Consider the following 21790-nt stretch of genomic DNA (forward strand, 5'->3'; position numbering starts at 1 on the left):
CGGTCGTTGAAGCTGGAAGAATCTATTCCGGCGCTACCTACTCCCACTCAGGATAATAATTCCGATTTAAAATCCCTCGGCATCTCGAGAATCTCACACATTCAATTGGAATTTCGTGCGAATTCGGACGTCTTCGGTAATTCTCGGTACGTGTTTTCGTTGTTCGAACGAATCCACCGCGCGTGGCTGACAGACGCCTAGCTGTCGCAGTGTGACCGTCGTAGCGTCTGGTTAGGCGTACAATTCTACAGTAAATTCTGGGCCCCGTGTGTCGAATATTTTACAAACGCACACGATGGAGTTGCCCTAGTAATGAGCTAAACCTTGTCGCAATTGTCACAATATTAAACAGGAATTAGCTCGCTTAAAAACACGAAATTGATGTGCGCTGTACTACTGTGTAGTGGATGACAAGTGTCTGATTAGAATGCCGTTCGTGGCGCGAGAATTGAACTCCTCCCAGTGTCACCGTCGAACCAGTCACTCCCTGTAGGATCTGGAGTGCTCTACAGCCACGGGGAATCAGGAATGAGAAAATTGACGGTGAGTTTTATTTTTACTCATATACATCACTGTTCCGCAAAGATTCCACTGCGTGAGTAAATTTTATTAGTATAATAGTATCGTGGAACGGATTAGGCCCCAAAGGCCCTTTTCGAACATTGGTTATTTTCGGTCATTTTCGCGCCCTTGCGTTGGTTTTGACCAAGGATCTCCATCTACTTCTTATGTCTTCCATCGGGTTCGAGGATTTGTATTTTACAATTTTCATAGGCAATTTACTTTGGCTCGTATAGTGATAGCCATGGTACCTAGGTTCAATTTTATAGATCGCTGAAACGAACCTAATCACCTAACTTTGCATATGTATAGGACGTGCATACCTGGTATAAATATCTGAATTCGTTTTGGTGACTTTTCGAGGGATTGTAACACCCCGTTTAACAGCAGTCTAAAGGTCGACGGCCTTCGTGGACCGTGCGTCTTATCTTATCAAGATATGTAATTCAATTACTCTCCATACGTGTATTAACATAATCCCCCTCAGTCAGTTTGGACTTTTTATGGTCAGAGTTTGAGACATTGTAGTACGCCGTGATGAAGAAAACGCGGACAATGGATAATGATGTGGAATTTTATTTTTTTCGTTTCTACATTCATGCTCAGAGCTGCTTATACTTATGTACATAATTCTATACATATAGCGGTATACAATAACGATTAATATGGTTATTATATTAAGGTCATATTCTCTTCCGTTGCTCACGTTTATCCATTTGTATAAAGGATACTAAACGGGATTGTAAGTGTGAGAGTTCAAACTCAATTACTGCACGCAGCATATTGACGAAGTTGAAGTTAGTAACGTCATCGTATAACGAAACATGGGGGGAAAAATAACTGTTTTCTCAATTTTACAATGACTAAGATTTTGAAATATTAGTGTGTTTTGTTTTATTACGGTTTACTGAATTTCAGACAGTTTCAAAATCGCGAAATAACGATTTTTCCTCACCACGAATCGTTACGATAACCTTACTAGCTTCAATATGATGCATATTGAGGTCTAGACTTCAACGGTTCGGTTATCTTTATTTACTTTCTAAAATTGTCGCAAAACGTGTTCATTATCTAATTGCACATCATTTGCATGCAGTTCTACATCATTTTGTACTTAATAACCCCCAGTACCAAATTAGGTATTAGTATGTTAACTGCAAAAAGTTATATGCAAAAAAATGCAAAAGACTATTTATTTTCCACCTTAACATACTGTGGAAACGTGTTCAACAGATAATATGCTTTATCAACTGAGATTAGATATGATGATATTCGATTCTGCCAAGTTCCTGTATATTGTCTATTACATATATGTATATGGATCGCATCAAGATTCAACAAGCTTTCTTCGGAAAGTTTGTATAATATCACAAATCTGTATTGGTGTAACATAATAATATTCTAGATTGAAACACGAGAGCCGACAAATTATATCTTTCCTTGTAATATCAAGTATCATCATTTACACTATTTACTTTAAGATTTCGTTGATAATGTAGAGAACTAGACTATCTCTACACTGACCTAATCAAGCGTTGAAGTCAGATTTTCAGTTCACCGAGGCAGAACAACCGGGGATCGATTTTGACTGGAAAACTTAGGAAGAACCTTGACTTCTCTTGACAAAAGCTACAGGAAAATGGCCAGGTTTAAGTTGAATTACCGCCAGCTGCCGGTAAAGGCGCATTTCTTCTTCTTCATGGCGGGTACGTAAAATCGGACACGCATGTCGTGATTAAAAGCCGCGCGTTTTTTAAATCCTCCGATGTTTCCTTCCAGCTATGGGACCGATCTTGCCGTTTCTACCGGTTTACGGAAAACAGCTGGGTGTATCACCGGTAGTGATGGGAAGCATAACTGCTGTTCTGCCGATTTTGTTTCTGATAGCAAAGCCGATGTTTGGTCTGCTCGTTGACTACTTCCGGTCTTACCGGAAGACACTCTTCGTCGCTCTGCTCACAGCGACCAGTCTGCCTTTAATCTTACTGTATTTTCTCCCAAGCCTACCGGGTCCCGTTTTACCCGAAGATCATGCTTTCCAGGGAGTTTCCTGTTCCACAATCGACGCATGCAATTCTCAGGTTGGTGGAAAGCGAATACCGTTACACTTAAACTTAAATCTCGTCCTCCAATCCCGAATTTTACCTAACTATACTTATAGGACCAAGTTTCGGTGTATTTCAGGAAGTCGAAATACCAGAGACCTGTTTCTCCGGCCGAATTATCAACTGCAACTGGACTTGTTCAGACAGTTTTAATTTCACTCAGCCGATCTACTTCGACGCCGACCACAGAGGGAATTTGTCCCGAAGTTCAACGTGTTTGGCCAGTAGACGAATCAATGTTGATTATTTTACAGCCGATCAGAATGAAACGATAATTGACTGTACTAAATTCGAAAATTTCGATCACGGTATTTGTAACGTGACTTGCGAACGACTGGAGGACAATGTCGAGTTGTCAAGCTGTCTTTACACCTCAGCAACGTTCTGGGGATTCGTGCTTCTCATGTCCCTCGGGACTATCGGTTTCAACGTCTCCAACTGCGTCAGTGATGCGATCTGCTTTGACGTTCTCGGTAAGTGTTTTTTTTTTGTTCTACTTCATCTTCTGTTTGTTACATTTTCATATTTCGTATGAATTCACAGCTATTGCACATGTTTGTTGAACGATTGCAATGAAATATTAATCAAGTTAAGCGTTATGTCCATAAAGTTACATAACATTCGAATATCTGCAACTGCTTGTATCGTATATAACGCACATCAGTATGCAGTGTTTTTTCTTTCCAGTATTTAGATTTGATAAAACCCAGGAATGATTATCGTACTTTATGCATGTTTTTCTTTTTTTGTTTTTTACAGGGGATGACGGACAGATGGGATACGGAAGGCAAAGAGTATGGGGAACGATTGGATTTGGTGTCGCAGCGCTTCTTGCTGGATTTGCCGTGGATGCGTGGTCTCAGGGTGAGACCAAAGTTTACACACCCGCCTTTATCCTCATTTTTATTTTCACTTGCTTCGACCTGGCCTGCTGCGTTAAATTGGAGGTGAGTTTTGTGGCAAAGTACTAAATATATCCAACTAACAGACCGAATTTCAATTCCTTGTTACTGAAATAGGTTTTGAATCACTTGATGCGAAATAAAATCTCGAAATATTTGAAGCCTTCTCTTCTTCCATGGATAATCAGTTTGTAATCAATGAATAATACCAACGCAGTTGAGGCAGTGCTCTTACAATTAATGAAATTACGAGATTTATCTGTATAACAATTGCCAATTTAAAGTGTGTCGAGATGTATTGCATAAGAGTGAACTCTTGACTTAATTGTTACAATCAATTTGATCAGACTTGATACATATGTAGTATTAACGCCGTAACAACGATCACCAAACAAAACCATTTTAATCGTGTCAAATGGTTTGCATTGTCTTTCATTGCAGCTACCAAGCATATCTGAATCGGGGAACATCTTGAAAGACGTGTGCAAGCTCTTGCGTCATAAGCCAATTGCGATATTTTTGTGCTTTGCAACTTTGGCCGGAATTATCGACAGTTTTATGATATACTTTTTATTCTGGTCAGTACGAAAGTCTTGAATATTTAACTTGTAATTCTAACCATCGCATTTTGAACACCAGATATATACATATTATTATTATATCTTATTACGTAATTAACATAATATAATTGTAGACGCTTTCGTCACTATTTGTAACTTATACATTTCTAAATTCTAACAATGATACTAATGTCTACGGTGACGTTAAACAGGTATGTCGAGGATCTGGCAGCGACAACAGGTGATATGGGACAGATAAAACTGATTGAGGGTTTGATTGTAGCCGGCGAAACTTTGGGCGGAGAAGTCATCTTCTTCACCCTGTCTGGTAAGATTTTTCAAATTCATTTTTATCTTGGCGTTTAGTTATTTCATTCTAACACAACGCCGCTATGCATTACAGGTAGAATATTGAAGAAAATCGGGTTCGGGTACAGTTTTGTATTCTGTTTCTGCTGTTACTCGCTTCGACTGGGTCTCATCTCCCTGGCACCGACCCCTTGGTGGATACTTCCAATCGAGTTTTTTATGCAGGGACCAACTTACGCTCTGTGCTACACGACTATAGTCGCTTATGCAAGCGTCGTATCGCCTCCGGGAACCTCTGCAACAGTTCAAGGCATAGTTGCCGGAATGGATGATGGCTTAGGTAGGATAGTTCATTTTACTTACTCTGCATACGCCGAATCCTTGAAAACTTGTTCAATTTTTAACTAGCTACGCTACGTCCTTCGCAGGATTCGCAGTGGGAAGTCTAGTCGGTGGGATTTTGTACAAACGAATTGGTGGAGCTCGGACCCTTCGATTATTCTCACTAGGAGCCTTAGTCTCGGCTGCGGCATATTTAATACTACACTTGCTGTACCTGAAAGATGCAATGCCCAAAAACGGTAAATATTTGTTTAGTCGTTTGTTTTATGCGGACAATCGTTATGCTCAAATGAATTCTTATTTCCTGCAGGTAATCGAGAAAACATCGAATACAAAAGTCCAGAGGATGCCCAAGACTCGAATCTAGATGAAAAAGAACTGCCAATTTCTCAATAGAACGGTACAAATAATGTAAATGAAATTGATGGTTAATTTTAATCGATGAATTATATAACAGGGTTGTCCATGTCAATCGGAGGAACCCTGAGATCGCACATTCTTCGATTAGTTTCTTTGGGTATGTTGCTGCACTGTGTCAGAAGATCTTTTATTTTTTCAGATTTTCCAAGTTGAACATTTTCGAAGCGTATTGAGTCAAAAATTTGTATTTTTTTTAACCGTCATATTTCGGAAACTATTTGTCATGCGATAAAAAACCAAATGTACAAATTTTGAAAAATTTAACCAACACTTCAATACAAAGCATTTCATAACTCTTCCATCTCGTTAATATTAATATTTCTTACTTCAAAATCCCCAAAAAAATTTTCACCCACTACAACAAAATATCCAAAGAAAAAAAATCTAAGGTAGTGAGGTCTTAAGGTAACTTGGTTTAATGTAGATAATTTTGCAATGGAACGTGTTTATTATATTTTAAAATATAAATAGCTACGTTACATAAACAATTCACATTTTTCTAACTCTACTTAATTGAGTTGCTTATAACAGTTAATATTTTATGTTTTGATATAGTTTGGTGGATTGTAATACCTGTACTATCACAATTTATATCTTTAGATTTTTTTTCAAATTTCAGCCAAAGTTTGATAACTGTGTTGTTCTAATTTTCCTTTTTTCTTTTCATTCTCATGGAAAAAAATGAGTTGCGAATCAAAATAGAATATTTCTTAACATTGCCATTGTCAGAATCAAACAGGGCTGTGATCGCATAAAATGATACGTAGTACGCATGTTTTCGCAATCCCTGCACGATTTTGTGTGTGATAAATTATTGGGATTCAACATATGAAAACTACGTGCGAGCTGTTAGACTGTTATATCGGTATCATAATATGATAGTTATGAAATGAGAAAATATAATAAACATTAATGTTTATAATAAAGATACTTGGAATCCCAATTACATTCAAGTAACATAATTGTAATTAGATTGTGTGCGTAATACATAATTATATAGCTACGTATGTGTGATAAATCAATTAGTTGGTAATGCAATTATGCATTGTGAGTACGTAAAGAAATTTTTGTACATATATGTAACATGATGCTTTATAAATTCGAGACTGATAACATAAGGACAATAAATCACAACAAATACAACCTTCAAGTGCCTATTTGGTATATATCGACTGATTGTGAGATGGTGATAAAAATTTATTTAATAAAAAACATAAATACGAGGTACTTCGGGCAATCTCTAGTGATCCGGGGATCCCCCGTCGACGACCAACCAACGGAAACGATGAAAGAAAGGAAATCACGTGGTGTGTAATAAAATGACAGATGTCTTGCATCTGGACGAATTGCCGTCTGACGTTTTGATCATAATATTCGATTTTTGCCATGCCTTCGACCTGGTGCGTCTCAGCGAAGTGTGCACACGGTTCCACGATATCGTCAGGAGCGACGTGTGTTGGATTAAAAAGAGTAAACAGGCACTGGTGACCAATCAGTCCTCGAAAAGATTCCGCGAAAGGTAAGTTAGGTTATGTTATGTCACTGTTTCCAGTGCTAATGAAAATCAAATCGATATCCCGCAACGCTAATCCTTCGGTGTTTCAGACACGTCTTCATTTTAGAAATATCACTCTGCAGAATTTCGTCATTTTTCAGATGCTACAGTCTACTTCCTCTGCGGAACAAATGGCACGTATCTCAAAATTGGAAGGATGGAAGATACGCAAAGCGTACTTATCTCACGCAAAAGGCTAAGCTGATGCCATGGCTTCAACTTACTGCAAACACTCTGTGGTGGGGTGCCGGTACTCAGATTGTCGGTTTCAGACGTCACGCACGGTTTAATCCGGTTGATCCGATATTCAAAATTGATACGCGCAGTTCTGACGTTTGTCGATTTGTCGTGAAGGATTGGATAGTGCTCGCTGGATTCAGGTGCAAATATTTTTCTTATGACGATTACCTGCATTCATAAGTATTCAACAAACTCTTAGTTTATAATAAAAAACGCTACTCTATAGAGACGGCAGCATACGTTGCTGGGATGGAATTACGAATGACGAAATATTCAACGCGCAAAATACTCATGCGTCTGATGTAGACGCCGTAGACCTGACCTCGGATGTAATTATCACTGGTTCAAGAGACAGAACTGTTAAGGTTTGTTCATTACTGCAATTTCAAATATTTGCTAAGTATCGATGTATTTGATTAAGAAGGCAGCTGGCAAGCTGGAACTAAAATATTATATCGTATCGCTCTACTTGTTCAGATTTGGCCAACTAAGATCAACGACAACAGTTCACCGTTGGCAGCCATTAATTTATTGGATAGAATATGGTCGATAGCAGCAGATCCAACGGGTCTTACATTCTGTGCTGGATCAGCTGGTAATAACAACGTAGCACCTCTACACATATTTGATGTAGAATGGTAAAAATTTCACAAAGTTTCAAAATATCATAAATATTTTTCACTTTCCTGACTTTTGACTTTGTTTCTTGCTACCGTTATCTCTGTCCCTTTCAGTGGAGGGGAAATTAACACATTTAGACAACGGTGGAGGAAAGGAGCTGGTATTTTGGACATTATTTGGAATGACCCTCAGACATTGCTCACCTGCGGTTATGACACGTGTATCAGAAAATGGGATATCAGGTACTTTCTATTTTACTGAGTAACAGTACTTCTATATTACAATCCACCATTCCTTATTCCCACAGATCAGGAACCTGTGTAGGAGCCTGGGCAGATCCAACTGATGCTACAGTTTATTGCCTGTCCACGGATTACCGCTACACCATGGTTTCTGGGACACAGTTTAACGGAGAAGCTGTGCTCTGGGATCAAAGAAAATTCAAATATGTACAGGTAATTGTATAAAAAATGACAATACGTATCTCTTGACGTTATATGATAACGTTAATATATTCTTGGTGAAATGTGACTTGTTTCATTAGATGTATCAGCATCGGTGCTCAAGTCCGGTGTATAGCATATCATTCGACAACTGTTACCTATATGGAGCAATGGACCAGTGCCTGTTTCAATTAAAATTCTCTGGATACGGATATGGAGAAAAGAATTATCGCGACTTATTTTGACTGCAGAATCAGAATTAATCGTTATGCTGATTTGCGTTTTAAATCTAAGATGAGAATCGATTCCCTGATTCTGAACCATTCTAAAGATAGTTAGTAGTGTAAATATGTGCGGTAGCGCGAATATTCTGATATGGCTAAACATATTGAAGAAACTGCTAAGTTTGTTTCAATTTATTTTTGTAAATACTTTATATCTGAGTAATTTGCGTTAACTGGAATTTACCACACGCCCTATGTTAAGACGGCTTCCCTAGTCGTATCAGTTCAAACAAATAAAACTATTCTTGGAAGCATGTACACTACGTATATATGGCTATTTCTTTCATATTTGTCATTGTATCTATTTACTAAATATTTTTGTATATAATTTATGAATTTCATTAGTGACTGTCGCTGCATACGAAATCGATTATAGGACATTTCTTTTTCTGTCAACTTTGGTGAATAAAACTTCAACCAAAATTATTGACTGAAGATTCTTGAGTCAATGTCGAAACTGAAACATGAAACAGTTAATACTTCACGGAAAAAGTAAACGTCAAAAGTTTTGAAGCACTAATGCAATCATGTCCAATGAAAGCGGTACAAGGTGCAATTCGACCAAAAGCACAAGTACTGTAAACGTATTTCGAACACTGTTATAATAGAGATCAGTGATTCCGAATCACTAAATTGATGAAACAATTGAACTGTCAGAATCTTGAAATAAATGTTATATTTCCGATAAGCTTACTGAAAAAATTATCTTTGGTGGAAAATTTTACATTTCTATGGAAATTGGTGTAAGAAAATTATATTTCGACGGAACTATCACCGAATAAATGTGTACAAATAAGTGCACGAAGATTCGACGTTTGAATTGGCGGTTAATTGTAATTACCGCGCCGGTGGCGCTTTGATCGTTGGGGTCGCTTTCCTCGCATTAGGCGAAATTCCCTAGACCCGGACAGTCAATCATACGTTGGCTATCATGAATTCGACAATCATATTCGATAACTCGGATCGAACACCGAACGACATAGAAACACTTGAATATTTTCGCGGCGTATAGTCTTGGACTGAGATGCTAAGGAATTTCGACTGTACTTTTGGACAATGTGAACAACTGAGGAAGATTTTTTGCGTTCGGGTATAAATACTGTTCCAGGCCTCGTCGGGCCGCGTATGAAGTCGATCGGTAGTCCAACGCATTACTAAAAACAACGTAGTTAGTGTCTAACGTAGTAGTGATTCTGAATTGGTACACACGTGGTGGAGAACCGAAACGGACGCTTAGCCAAACGAGCGGTGAGGAATATTTTCATTCCCCGTGAGTTGATTTTAATTATTTTTCATCCACTTATTTACGCCATAAGGTTTCATATGATAAATGGCGATTATTATCACGGCGTAATTGTCAGATTGTTCGTATTATTGAGGCAATAAATACTTCCATGTAAAACTACGGAATCGCAAACTCCACGCTGATGCAGTAATTTTTTATCTCCTTACTTTTCTACTTTCTATCGTCTTTATTTCAAGCCTGCAACTGTCATTTGGTTACTAGCTGATTTTCAGCTTTCATCAAGATTATTAATATTGTTCTGTTGGTTTTGTATGGTGTAAAAAAATAATTGCTTTAACTCTGTTGACTGTTGTTATTGGCTTGGCGATTCTGATAGTGTGTTTCATGCTTCACCTTTCTTTCTTTTTTTTTTTTTTTTTCCAAATTTACGTTTCTTACCACTTGTATGTATGTACCATAGTTCCAAAGTAGGATAAAACATTAATGAGACTATATATTTTTTTTCTCTGGAATATATAGTCTGTCAAATTTCCCAGAAGAAATTTTTCTCATGGAAAATAGTAAACTGCGTAAGGGAGATAAACCAACATTCGACGTGAAATAAAGCTCAGCAGATCGGTCAACTCAAAGTCGTTCAGACGGTAGGTCAATTGATTTCATGTTACAAAAATTTCGTTGTAATACCTGTTAAATTTAGTCCTCAAGACATGCAACACAATGGACTAAAATGTATTTAAAATATTCTCATGCTTTAACCTTCTGTTTCTACTCAGTTGTTCACCTCTATTGTTTAAAAAAATGACATCAATTTTTAGAGTGCTCCTTATTATTAATGATATTCCATATTTTTTTCATCAAGTTCGTCCAGCTAAGAAAAGATAGTTTATGATAGATAGTCATGTAATTCTAATCTGTTATAATCCAGAAACTTTAACAGAATCGATTTCTTATATTTTTCTACTGTACTGTAGATACTCGTACAATTAGCACTGAAATGTATAATTTGACACTCTAAAACATTTTGAGAAAATGTGATACAAGTCGTTCGGCTCCCTATAATTTATGTCGTTAATACATAATCCTTCTCTCAACCAGCTAAATATATACATTTTCTTGCCATTTGCCTTAGTTCTCACATGCTCCATAGCTAATCATTTTTATGCCATTTTTATTCAGCCGAACCAAGGTATTGATACAAGCAAGGTTTGGTAGGAGCTGTCTCTCCTTCAGAAGCAACACTGGGGATGTAGAGATCATTAAGAATAACATGGACCAAATCAGACCAAAAAGCTGGGAAAGATGTGATTCATGGGTCTAATTGCAACAAAAGATTATATGAAAATGAATGATAGAGCCTGAAGAAATGGTGAAAGGTGCAGATGATCATCCGAATCTAGAAGGTTGCAAAGCCATAGGGCACATTTAGAATACCAAAGACAACGGAGATATACAATATTAATGCTTTACGGACCGTAGATCTTGACTAAGTTAGCTACGAATTAATTCAATATTAGAGAATATGGCACCAGTCAAGAAAGGAAAACAACCTCACCAGCTTAAAAAAGAAACTGAATCAGATATAAAGGAGGTGAATAATAACTCTGCAGCTGGCTGTGAAAAAATTCCATCATGGACACCACCAACAATATTTCAGTTAAAGAGTAAGGAGGATGGAGAACATGTTTATAAATTTGATGCAGGCACATCACAGCAGCAAACTTCAATTTCATCCGTAACTATAAAGACACGTGATAACTATTCAAGTGAAAATACAGAATCGGATGTATTAACTCCAAAGTTGAGAGCAAGAAGGGGTCGGCCAAAAAGAATAAATACACCGCAGCCATTGGTGATAGGTAGTGAATCATCAAATGATACTACAAGTATCACTACAGATTCGATATTAAAGTTTATTAAGCCTCCACCCAAATGCAGCTATATCACACGCAGCCTTCTTAAAAAATTGAAAACATCGAAGCTTATAAATGTGACCAATGATGATTCTGAGCTAACAAGAGAGAGAACTAAATGTACGTCTATGTATGAAGAAAATCTGGTGAGAAAGTCACCAAATTCAAAGTTAGTAGCGACGAGTTCTGAAGCTTCAATTGACTCAAAAGATTTCAACTTTGCTAGTTTAAAAGTAATGGATTCAAAACCAAAAATGGCGAAGTTAAACTCCAAACGTAAATGCAACCGGAAGGACCGAACATCATGGAGGAAATCACAAAAATTACAGCCAAGTGATAAACTGGACACTGCAAATGAAGATATATTGATAGTATCTCAATTGGGAAATAATTTCATATCAAGGACTGAGGTATGCAAAACTACATGTACATATGAATGTAGAGGAAAACTTTCTGATCATTCTAACGACTCATTATCAGATGGTACGAACAAAGTAGACTCAATATCGACGTCCATGAAGTCACAAATTGAACTTATTTATCAAGAAACAAATAAATTGCAAAGCAACCTTGTGCGATCTGAAACAGTGAATATAAGTATTATTCCAGAATCTCAATCTAAAATAAACGTTTCAAAGCCACAGGCAGTGAAATGTAGATCTAAAAAGGCAGTTGACAAACAAAAGACTTATGGATCATTGGTGGTAAATCAAAATTCTTCAGTTGGTTCTGTAGATTTATCATCCACTAGTTGCATAGAATCAGATTCAACATTGCACGTACTGACGGCAAAAGTCAAACGTACACGTCAGCCAAAAAAAAGAGTACGAAAAAATCTTAGAAAGTCAAAACAATTAGAACGAGCTACTATTCTCACATGCCAAGTTGAAAATACATATCCAACAACTGGAACTACATCTGATTCAACATCAGGGACATCGAAGTCGGATGATGTGATGGTCAAATATTTGCCAAAGCCTGTAGTCAGACGTCAAAAAATGCAAATATCATCAAACGAAGAAGAGACGGGCGAAGTTGAAAACACATATCAAGCAACTGGAACTATATCTGATTCAACATCAGACACATCGAAGTCAGAAATAGTGATGGCCGAATGTTTGCCAAAGCCTGTAGTCAGACATCCAAAAATGCAAATATCAGACAAAGAAGAGACGGACAAAGTTGAAAACACATATCCAGCAACTGGAACTTTATCTGATTCAACATCAGACACATCAAAGTCAGAAATAGTGATGGCCAAATGTTTGCCAAAGCCTGTAGTCAGACATCCAAAAATGAGAATTTCATCAAGTGAAGAAGAGACTGGCAAAGTTGAAAACACATATCCAGCAACTGAAACTATATCCGATTCAACATCAGACACATTAAAGTCGGAAATAGTGATGGCCAAATGTTTGCCAAAGCCTGTAGTCAGACATCCAAAAATGAGAATATCATCAAACGACGAAGAGACTGTCAAAGTTGAAAACACATATCCAGCAACTGGAACTATATCTGATTCAACATCAGAGACATGGAAGTCAGAAATAGTGTTGGCCAAATGTTTGCCAAAGTCTATATTCAGACGTCCAAATCTGGGAATATCATCAAATGACGAAGAGACTGGCAAACTTGAAAACACATATCCAGCAACTGAAACTATATCTGATTCAACATCAGAGATATCAAAGTCAGAAATAATGATGGCTGAATGTTTACCAAAGTCTGTAGTCAGACATGAAGAAAAGCAAATATCATCAAACCAAGACGAGATGGGCGATACGCATGTTCTTGAGATTGGACATGTGTCCTTAGATCGTTTTCTAGCTACTGATGCTGTGTCTAAAAAAATGCCAAACCTAAATAATCAAATGACACACAAATGTCAAGCAGCCAAGAAACAAATGAATTCTCAGACCCCCAAAACAAATGGCAAAACTTTGCGTGAGATAGAGTTTACACCTTCGGAGAATAACACAAATTTTGCTGTAACAATAAACCCAAGTACACCAAAAAGGACACGAACCCGGAAACGCACCAGAGTACAAAAGAACCTGATGAATTCGACAGTCGAAGAGATGGAATATCATCCAGTAATTGAGGCCGAAAGTTCTGTGTATGAGTCAGGTAGAAGAAGATGTTCAGCCGAACATAATACGAAAGATACAAATAAGAATGAGTGTGTATCCACTAAATGTAAAGAACAATTGAATTTAATTTCCGATGTAGTCAAAATTGAGGATCTTTTACATTCAAATTTATACCAACCAAGAGTTTTACTCCATGACATCGCTTACGATAAGGAATTGCCGCAAAAACATAGGGACATGCTTCTGAGAAAAAGCACATCACGGGACGTCGTAAAATTAAAAAATTTACTAAATTCAACCACCACTCCGAATACCAAGCAGTCGATCAAATGTGATAATTCTGGAGTTTCTTCTAAGTCTTGTAATGAGAATGATCAATCACTGACATCTTTGGATACCAATTTGAGCGCCCATAAGCATAAATGTTCAAATCTTCAAGAACAAGATCTACAGAAGCCATTTCTGTTAATGCACCCTGGACCAATAGAGTCTGTGCGTGGTAGAAAAAGTAGTAGCACAGTAAGTGATACCGATTTTCTGTCTTCATTGATTGTATATCCTCTGAACCGACAAAAAGTTTCTTTGTCAACTGGATTACCTTTAGAACCATGCAGTCCGACTAAGATAAATCATACCGAAATAAACCTAATGGAACCTATTATGACTCATCAAGAAGATAATCTAACGGAACCAATTTTTAAAATAGAAGATATTCAACTCCCATTGGACTTGCGTGTCAATGCTTCAATAACTTCTGTGAAGAATGAAGTAGATTTTTTACTATGCAACGATAACTCAGTTAAAATAGGTTCCTCTAACTTCAATTTAACGAATCTTAATACTTCTTACATCGAAGGTGATGACAGCGTCAATATTACTCAGCCTTTAAAAAATATTAAAATAAACCAAAATATTGATGAACACAACGATGAAAAGATAATGCTTTCCCATTCAAATCTACAGGCTGCAGAAAATATTCAACTAAGATGTACTGACTCAATATGTAACCCAAATCGAACGCCCGTAAAGTCTGAGAAATTGAATTTGTCAAACGGCTTGTCAGTGAAGGTATCCATACCAATATATTTTACAGACACAAATTCTGGGCAGATGGTTAAAGTTATAGAGCATGAAAAATTGGCACCAGCTAACGAAAGCGAAACCCACAGTTCTCTCAAATTGTTAGAAACCCACCAACTAAATGGTAATGAGACTGTGGAGTTAATTTCAGATGAAAAATGTAACATAACATCCAACTTGACAGAAGATCACAAATCAGCAGATGAAGACAATAATAACCATGACAATATTGGGCTAACAACAACATTAGACCTAATCAACATAGAAGATGATAATGGGAGCTGTTTTGCAGGCGCACTGAAAAACTCCAGCGCCGATATTTTCTCTCTACCATACAACCAAGTAGCAGCACGGCCTATACAACAGTCAACGCCTATCAGAAAAAAATGGCCCAAAATTGTCAAAGACGAGATTCTCCCCAAAGGTACAATAAGATTACCTTCTAGAAAATGTGTGTCACTAGAATTATTTGAAGCTGACACTAAGGACAGAACGCATCTGAATGATGTGGACGATATTAGCAGAAATCAAGAATTGCTAATTGCATTTAACGGTCATTCAGTAGAACAAGATGGCAACAATGATATACAGTCGGAACACAGCCGGAGGAAACAAGGTACAGACCAAATTCCTAGCACAGGTGCACAACCCTTTGATGACTCAAAGTTACTGGATTATTGTCCTGAGTTAGCTACACTTCTTTCCCCCCATAATTCTACCAAGAATAATAATAGCGAAATTATGTTGTCAGATACTGATTTCTTTAACGATAACAGTAGAATGAACAACAATGCTATGTCAGTTCCACGTGCAGTGAAAACTGAAACAAGTGTGGATAACGTCGATCTATCGCTAAACGATAATGTTCGTATTTCTAGAAGTAAAAACGAAATTGCGAATACTTTCCGGGGTGTCGTTGCTTCGAGTGTTGATTACGCTGATAGTAAAATTGATGCGGAATCGTCTAAAGTAATCAATACTGAGTCAACAAGAAAGCCATCTCCAGTTATTGCTGAGCTGACAATTGCTAACTTGAGAAATTTTACAAAAATCTCGAATACTACTGCTAAATCTGAACTCACCTGGTGCTTTGAAACGCATCAGTACTATTCTTTGCATAAAGATGATGAAAAATGTAAATTACTTTCGGAAGTTAATGAACTACCAGATAATCATAATGATTTTAGCGAGGCTACGAAATCGGAATTAGAAAATCAAACTCAATCTCTTCCGGTGAAAACGAAACAGCGAAAACGGAAGTGGATAAGTGATAATAGTAATAAAGATCAGGATCCTGCACCGTTCAGTGGGAACAGAATACAATTGAAAAGAAACAGATGGAGTGTCAGTGGTCCACAAGATCTTGAAAGTACGATCAATTTTCACAAATCAAACTTGGCTAAATCAAATGCTTCTAGTGTTTCTAGTGGTTCAAGCACTGGTGTGGAAAATAAACAGTCATCTAAGAACAGCAGTTCATCAAAAAAACTTGTTGTTCCCAGAAACAATGAAATTCAACAATTGGATCTAAAAACTGAAAATTTGATGGCAAATATTAATATTCTTCCTACCTCCTTTGATAAAACTAATATTGATAATAATTCTGAAGCATCTAAATATGCCTTCTGTGAAGACAATATTTTACCAAACTGGTCTTTGACATCTGCAAAAGATACTGAGGGTTGTAATTGCAACAGCGACTTCGACAAGGATAGAAATTTAACAAATTCAGTATTGGCAAGTCCGTTATCTTCTCGAAATTCGGTCACGAATATTCAGGGGCTTGATAGGTTTACTCCGTCAAAAGAAATAGATGGTCAAAATCCAGGAAAAGGTGACATCGGACTGACCAAAGACCAGTCCACAAATGGAAGGACAAAAGAAGATTTAGACTATGAATATGACGATTGCATTTCTTTATTTGCAGAATCTATAGTGATAACAAATGTGTAAGTGCGAAAAATTCTTATTATGCAAGTATGTTCTGTGGGAGAATTTGTATTGCCATATTTCGTGAAAGTATTATCGTTATTGTAGTATGCAGTAATATACACATATTTTATGCAGACGTCACTAAATCACTAATTCATATCGTATTCTGCTTCTAGTGATCAGAGCTTAAATTTCATGGATGATCCCAAGAGGTCACCTTGTGACACCAAAAATTCATCAGAAAAAACGTATGAAGATATAAAAAATTTTGGTGCCTATTATAAAAAAAATTTAGAAGAATGCAACGCAGCCTATGAATTAGGTCTTGAAACTGAAGGGAATGGATGTACTACTTCGAACATTATAGTGCCGTCTACCACTGAAAATAACAACAATTGCTTGAATTTTAACGATAATTCATTGAATACTGTTCCAGTGCCTCAGATGAACGCACAATATTCTGAATCCAAATTCTCTTCAGCAATAAATCCCCCTATATCAAATCTTAATAGTTCTTCAAATATGAGAGATAGACTTGGCATCAAACAAGAAACACGAAATGTTGTCTCTACTTTTACACCAAGAATCTTCTGCGCGCATTGCTTCCACTTTCTGAAGTTTGGTTTCTGTAGGAGAAAAAAATGCAAGTTCGTACATAATGTAAGTAACTTTCTATTATATTTTCTTGAAATATCGTTCATTATGTATAATCATAAATACTAAAGATTGTTTCTTTTTTATGTTCATGCTTGTAGCTGACTTCAAGTCTACAAAACCTTGATCAGAAAGATCTGGACTATATCATCGAAGTAATAGGCTATTCAGAAATCCATGGTTACACACATTTCACCAACAATATATACCGTCAACTTGTTACCAGGATGGATGCTCGTAATATCCTTGAGTTGTTCTATAAATTGTACTCTACCAGACAACTCAATGAGCATCTCGTAAACTGTACAGTACAAGCTTTAATCGAAACTGGAATGTCTTTGCAGACTATTGTAAGTGATACGGCATTACTGCTTGATGAAAACGACGTCGATTTAGTAGAATATCTTATAGACTTTATCAGTGACATGATCCAGCCAGGCACCTATTGGAATACATTTCGCGATTTACTGATCAAAATAACTCCTTCGGAGAGAACGATTATCAGAGTGATACATGAATTATTCGAAACCAATAAGGACAAATCACATATTGAAGATGTATACATAAACTTTATAAACAAACTTAGGCCGAATCAAGTATCAATGATGAACATCAATCTTAGAAACCGGCTCCATTTCATACTCATGAAAAATGATATCATTCAAAGAAACAATCAACATTCCAATACTCTATTTTATACTCAAAATGACAGCTCAAATCGTATGTTGCAAACTAATGTCTGTAGAGACATTAATCGAGAACGAATTGAGATACCTAGCATACTCTCACCTGATAGTACACAATATAGTGACAATGGATTACTGATACCTCAAACGAGTCAGCGACCTAGTTTACAAGGACCCGTTAACACACAGTCCTTGTTCATAAGCCGAGATGATAGCCCAAAAAGTATAACAGCTGATCCGAACGTTGTCAACCAAAAGAGAGATACTGAAATACGAAGCAATCCTCCAGATGTACAGTTCTCAGCCACTTCAAGTATCAAAACAACTAAATCTGAAGCTGCTGATTTAACCAGTGATTCTTACAAGGTCCATCTGATAGGTAGATATTCATTATATTTCTAATATTCTATTCGAACTTCAAATTATCTGTGTAACTGTCTTCTAATTAGATCACAAGTTCTTGCAATATAGGTGTAAAAAAAAATGTAAATTTTGCAAAAATAGAGTTTTATGAATCATTGGAGATCCAAAAATAATAGTGCTGTTAAATTTTTTTTTCTTAACAATAATGGCATTGTAAATAATTGTAGATGATTTGAAAGAGCCACAGTCGGTGTACAGAAACCGCCACTGGCAGTTTCACCTTGATATGACGATCATACAAGAATCATTGAAGCACCAAGACTACGAAGGGGTTTTGAAAATCCTCAACAAATATTCAGATGCGGTGGAAAGAACACTCTTCACTACAAGCTGTTACAGGATGTTGCACAAAAATGTGATGATGTCAGCACATCATATGAAGAACATGATAAAGTTGTCAGGTAATAAACACTTTTAACAAGCAGATTGGACGTTCTTTATCATACTGTATAATCTACTTTATACCCTTGGACCTCACTGACAAGTAATATTATTCTTCAAGCAATCAACTAAGATACTTGTTACAGAATAATTAAGAAACACACTCCTTAATTGGAACTATAGATTGACTAAAACTTTATTTCCAGCTTCAATATGTTGTAACTGAAGTATTCTTTCTTGCTTTACATAATCAGTCAATCGTTTTTAAATTTTCTAATAGTCAACTGTGAACTTGCAAGAAATTTAAAGTTGGTAACAGCGTTTTGAGTTCAACACTGTTTCTTTCTGCAAGTAGGAATAATGGAATTTCCTCAAATTTCAGCAGAGTTTTATTCTGAAAGATTTGTCATTTTTAAAATGAGTCTGTTATTTCAAGATTATTATTAATTAAAAGCCATTAACATTTTGTATTATTCGGATATACGTGCTGCAGTGTATTAATTACTACAAAATACTGCTTAGCAGATACTTTTAGTCAATAATTCTTGATTTTGTCTCAGATTTTGTCATCAGTTTTTAGAAGGACAAATCTCATGCATTCAGATAACGCATATGCAAAAGTTAAAGTAATCATCCAAGAAAATCGTCTCTGTTATCTCAAATTAAGTATAGAAAATTCTATGTACATCGTCTTCTCTAAAAATATATCTGTTGTTTTCTTTTCTTTGTAATGTTGAATTATGGTCGCATGAAAAAATACTGATCATAAGTTTCCATATTTTTAATTTTATCGATGTATGTAGTTAAGAATAGAAGCGGTAAATATTACCATATTTATCTAACAAAGATTCTGGTTCATCTAATATCGTTTATTAATTTTTTTTTACGCAAACTAGATATAATTATATAAAGCAATTGATAAAACTGTCAAAGACATCAATACATAGATGGAGTTTGACACATAATGTATGATATATTTATACAGTTAATAAAACTTGTATATTCAGTAAAGAAAAAAAATGCTGTCTTTTCATTCACCTAACATTTTCATTTTTGGACTTTTCAGTCCGGATGGGGGTCAATAAATCCCTGAGTCAAACGTTATTCAACTTGGGAATGTACACGATGATCGAGTTGTGTGATGCTGGTGCATGGGTAATTGCGTACAGTTTATTCAAGCCCTTGCAAGCCACTGGCTTAATGGAAAATATTGCCGAATATGCACTGATATCTGCTGAAATCTATATAGCTAACGGACGTCCGTTGAAGGCTTTCACCATATTGAAACGTGAGTTAGCAGCACACGACTTATTCGAACAACCCAGAATCTTTTTGAATTTTTTACTTGGAAATATACCTCTCTATGCAGATTTTCACACGAGGTGCATGCTTTAGGTGATTCCGATTTATCTCACCACTCATTACCATTTTTTTTTCCTATTTTGATGACTACTTGTTAGATGTACTAGCAGGCTGATATACCTAGTGTTATCTAATACAATGTTGCAGAAAGCAACATGTTTTATACAAATCGAAGTAAGTGGCTCGTTACTAGCAATCCAAATGACGAACGGCTTAGAGTCATGATACTAAGTTTGTTGTTAGACGTTTTATGTCAGGACTTGCCTGAGCAGGCATTTTATATTTTCACGTACTTGCTTGGAGATCAAAGTCGTATTTATCATCCCATAGGTGAGTTTCTTATAACAGAAACTTGAAGCGACCAACGGTAATTGCGCTATGTGTTAGAAATTGATGCATTCTCTGTCATTCCAGATCTTACTGCATATACAGATAAACTTGTGACCAGTATTCTAAACGGAAAGTGTAACGAATTGGTGCCGGAAGTAGCAAGAACAATTATCGAGTATAACTTCTCATTGAGCAATTCAGTGTTCCAGTCTCTAGTCATAAACTTATTTAAGAAGGATTTGAAACGATGTAAACAGCTTTATCGCTATGGCACATGGCTTGGGGTGTATCCGATAGTGAGGGTAAATAATATTTGGAATATCAACCTCTCTTTGCATTAGCACAAAAAATTTTATGCATATGAGAATGTAATTTTTTTAAATATAACATCTGATTATTCGATTACTAGTTGACGGTTCCCCTCTGCATATTAATAAAGACAAATTGGGCGAGAGAAGAAATATATTTGGCAGTTGTAAGCTTCTTAGAGAAATTATGTATGGATATAGGACATGCTGTTGATCAAATTCGCCCGAATCAATTTTCAATACATTTAGTCTTTGAGGTGAGTTTTGAGGTGGCTAAAGCAATTAAGTGACTACTCCAAGCAATTACATCACAAGAATTTAAATTCTTGATCCTTTTTGTCAGCTCACTCCATTCGAACACCAGCTGCTTGATAATGAAGATCAGGTTTGTAACAGCGATGAACTAAACCGGAGTAAAAAACTCATGAAAACTGTTCTACAAGAAGAATTCAATCCCCCGTTGAAAACAATGTACAAGGAGCGAGAAAGATTCATGAAATTACAAAGTCGCACAGTTGTCAACTATTTGAAAAGTATGAATGCATTACAGTGACCTTCCCTGCACTTGGATTTGATTCCAAGAGTCAATCGAAACTTGAGTTCAGTATGAAACTGAATCATTATGCTTCAGCATTTAATGTGAATTAAATGGTTTGAATACCGCATTCTCCAGCAATAATTCACTCAAAAATAATCATTGAAGAAACTAATGCTTTCTTTGAGCATAATCATTTATTTAAATTTACTCTGGATGTGTTTAAAATTGACGCATCGAAATCCTTCAAAGTTCTTTAGATGCTATACAATCATTTTTATTTTTGTTTACATGACTTTGTGTAATATTTTATTCGTCAAATCTAATCCACAATTTTTGATTAAATCCATGAATCACTGTTATATTTTATTTTAATCTAGTTTTCAAGGATCTTAGAGTTGCAAGTATGGGTGTATTCTTTTGACTTCACGATTATTTGCTTCTCTTTCCAATACATATTGTTACGCAAAGAAGCAAATCAGCCTACTCAATTTGATCGCTGATCACAAAG

At 36.3% G+C, this 21790-nt stretch overlaps 3 protein-coding genes across 5 annotated transcripts; all 3 read left to right on the forward strand.

The window, feature by feature from the left end:
- Nucleotides 1-299: 299 nt before the first annotated feature.
- On the forward strand, nucleotides 300-14787 carry LOC124413455 (major facilitator superfamily domain-containing protein 6). 3 transcript variants are annotated; one of them, XR_006929874.1, is made up of 12 exons: nucleotides 496-543; nucleotides 2197-2267; nucleotides 2341-2642; nucleotides 2746-3139; nucleotides 3426-3613; nucleotides 4010-4146; nucleotides 4341-4456; nucleotides 4532-4777; nucleotides 4866-5018; nucleotides 5090-5244; nucleotides 10801-10805; nucleotides 14775-14787. XR_006929874.1 is itself a non-coding variant. In XM_046894042.1 (10 exons), exons 2-10 carry the CDS (start codon nucleotides 2201-2203, stop codon nucleotides 5173-5175), a joined length of 1689 nt encoding a protein of 562 aa, XP_046749998.1. In that variant the 5' UTR covers nucleotides 300-543; nucleotides 2107-2200; the 3' UTR covers nucleotides 5176-5508. The 3 variants fall into 3 exon arrangements, 2 of the variants coding, with proteins under 2 accessions (XP_046749998.1, XP_046749997.1); XM_046894042.1 differs by lacking the exons at nucleotides 10801-10805; nucleotides 14775-14787 and having other exon boundaries at nucleotides 300-543; nucleotides 2107-2267; nucleotides 5090-5508; XM_046894041.1 differs by lacking the exons at nucleotides 10801-10805; nucleotides 14775-14787 and having other exon boundaries at nucleotides 495-543; nucleotides 5090-5508.
- On the forward strand, nucleotides 6516-8602 carry LOC124413457 (F-box/WD repeat-containing protein 4-like). Its single transcript, XM_046894047.1, has 7 exons — nucleotides 6516-6718; nucleotides 6856-7134; nucleotides 7221-7359; nucleotides 7472-7632; nucleotides 7729-7857; nucleotides 7923-8070; nucleotides 8160-8602. Exons 1-7 carry the CDS (start codon nucleotides 6519-6521, stop codon nucleotides 8301-8303), a joined length of 1200 nt encoding a protein of 399 aa, XP_046750003.1. The 5' UTR covers nucleotides 6516-6518; the 3' UTR covers nucleotides 8304-8602.
- Nucleotides 10825-21332, forward strand: LOC124413458 (serine-rich adhesin for platelets-like). Its single transcript, XM_046894048.1, has 10 exons — nucleotides 10825-14422; nucleotides 14498-16617; nucleotides 16777-17260; nucleotides 17356-18319; nucleotides 18531-18764; nucleotides 19811-20032; nucleotides 20254-20436; nucleotides 20521-20738; nucleotides 20846-21001; nucleotides 21088-21332. Exons 1-10 carry the CDS (start codon nucleotides 11108-11110, stop codon nucleotides 21295-21297), a joined length of 8106 nt encoding a protein of 2701 aa, XP_046750004.1. The 5' UTR covers nucleotides 10825-11107; the 3' UTR covers nucleotides 21298-21332.
- Nucleotides 21333-21790: the final 458 nt, after the last annotated feature.

Source organism: Diprion similis, chromosome 12, assembly GCF_021155765.1.
Source record: "Diprion similis isolate iyDipSimi1 chromosome 12, iyDipSimi1.1, whole genome shotgun sequence".
In the NCBI taxonomy this organism is placed as follows: domain Eukaryota; kingdom Metazoa; phylum Arthropoda; class Insecta; order Hymenoptera; family Diprionidae; genus Diprion; species Diprion similis.

Excerpts from the sequence above, each read along its gene's own strand:
- LOC124413455 (XM_046894042.1), top strand. The coding sequence starts at position 2,201 with ATGGCCAGGTTTAAGTTGAATTACCGCCAGCTGCCGGTAAAGGCGCAT. Across the intron at positions 4,147-4,340 it reads ATGATATACTTTTTATTCTG|GTATGTCGAGGATCTGGCAG; the intron begins GTCAGTACGAAA and ends GACGTTAAACAG. Across the intron at positions 5,019-5,089 it reads AGATGCAATGCCCAAAAACG|GTAATCGAGAAAACATCGAA; the intron begins GTAAATATTTGT and ends TATTTCCTGCAG.
- LOC124413457 (XM_046894047.1), top strand. The coding sequence starts at position 6,519 with ATGACAGATGTCTTGCATCTGGACGAATTGCCGTCTGACGTTTTGATC. Across the intron at positions 7,858-7,922 it reads ATCAGAAAATGGGATATCAG|ATCAGGAACCTGTGTAGGAG; the intron begins GTACTTTCTATT and ends TTATTCCCACAG. Across the intron at positions 8,071-8,159 it reads GAAAATTCAAATATGTACAG|ATGTATCAGCATCGGTGCTC; the intron begins GTAATTGTATAA and ends TTGTTTCATTAG.
- LOC124413458 (XM_046894048.1), top strand. The coding sequence starts at position 11,108 with ATGGCACCAGTCAAGAAAGGAAAACAACCTCACCAGCTTAAAAAAGAA. Across the intron at positions 16,618-16,776 it reads TCTATAGTGATAACAAATGT|TGATCAGAGCTTAAATTTCA; the intron begins GTAAGTGCGAAA and ends TTCTGCTTCTAG. Across the intron at positions 18,765-19,810 it reads GAACATGATAAAGTTGTCAG|TCCGGATGGGGGTCAATAAA; the intron begins GTAATAAACACT and ends TGGACTTTTCAG.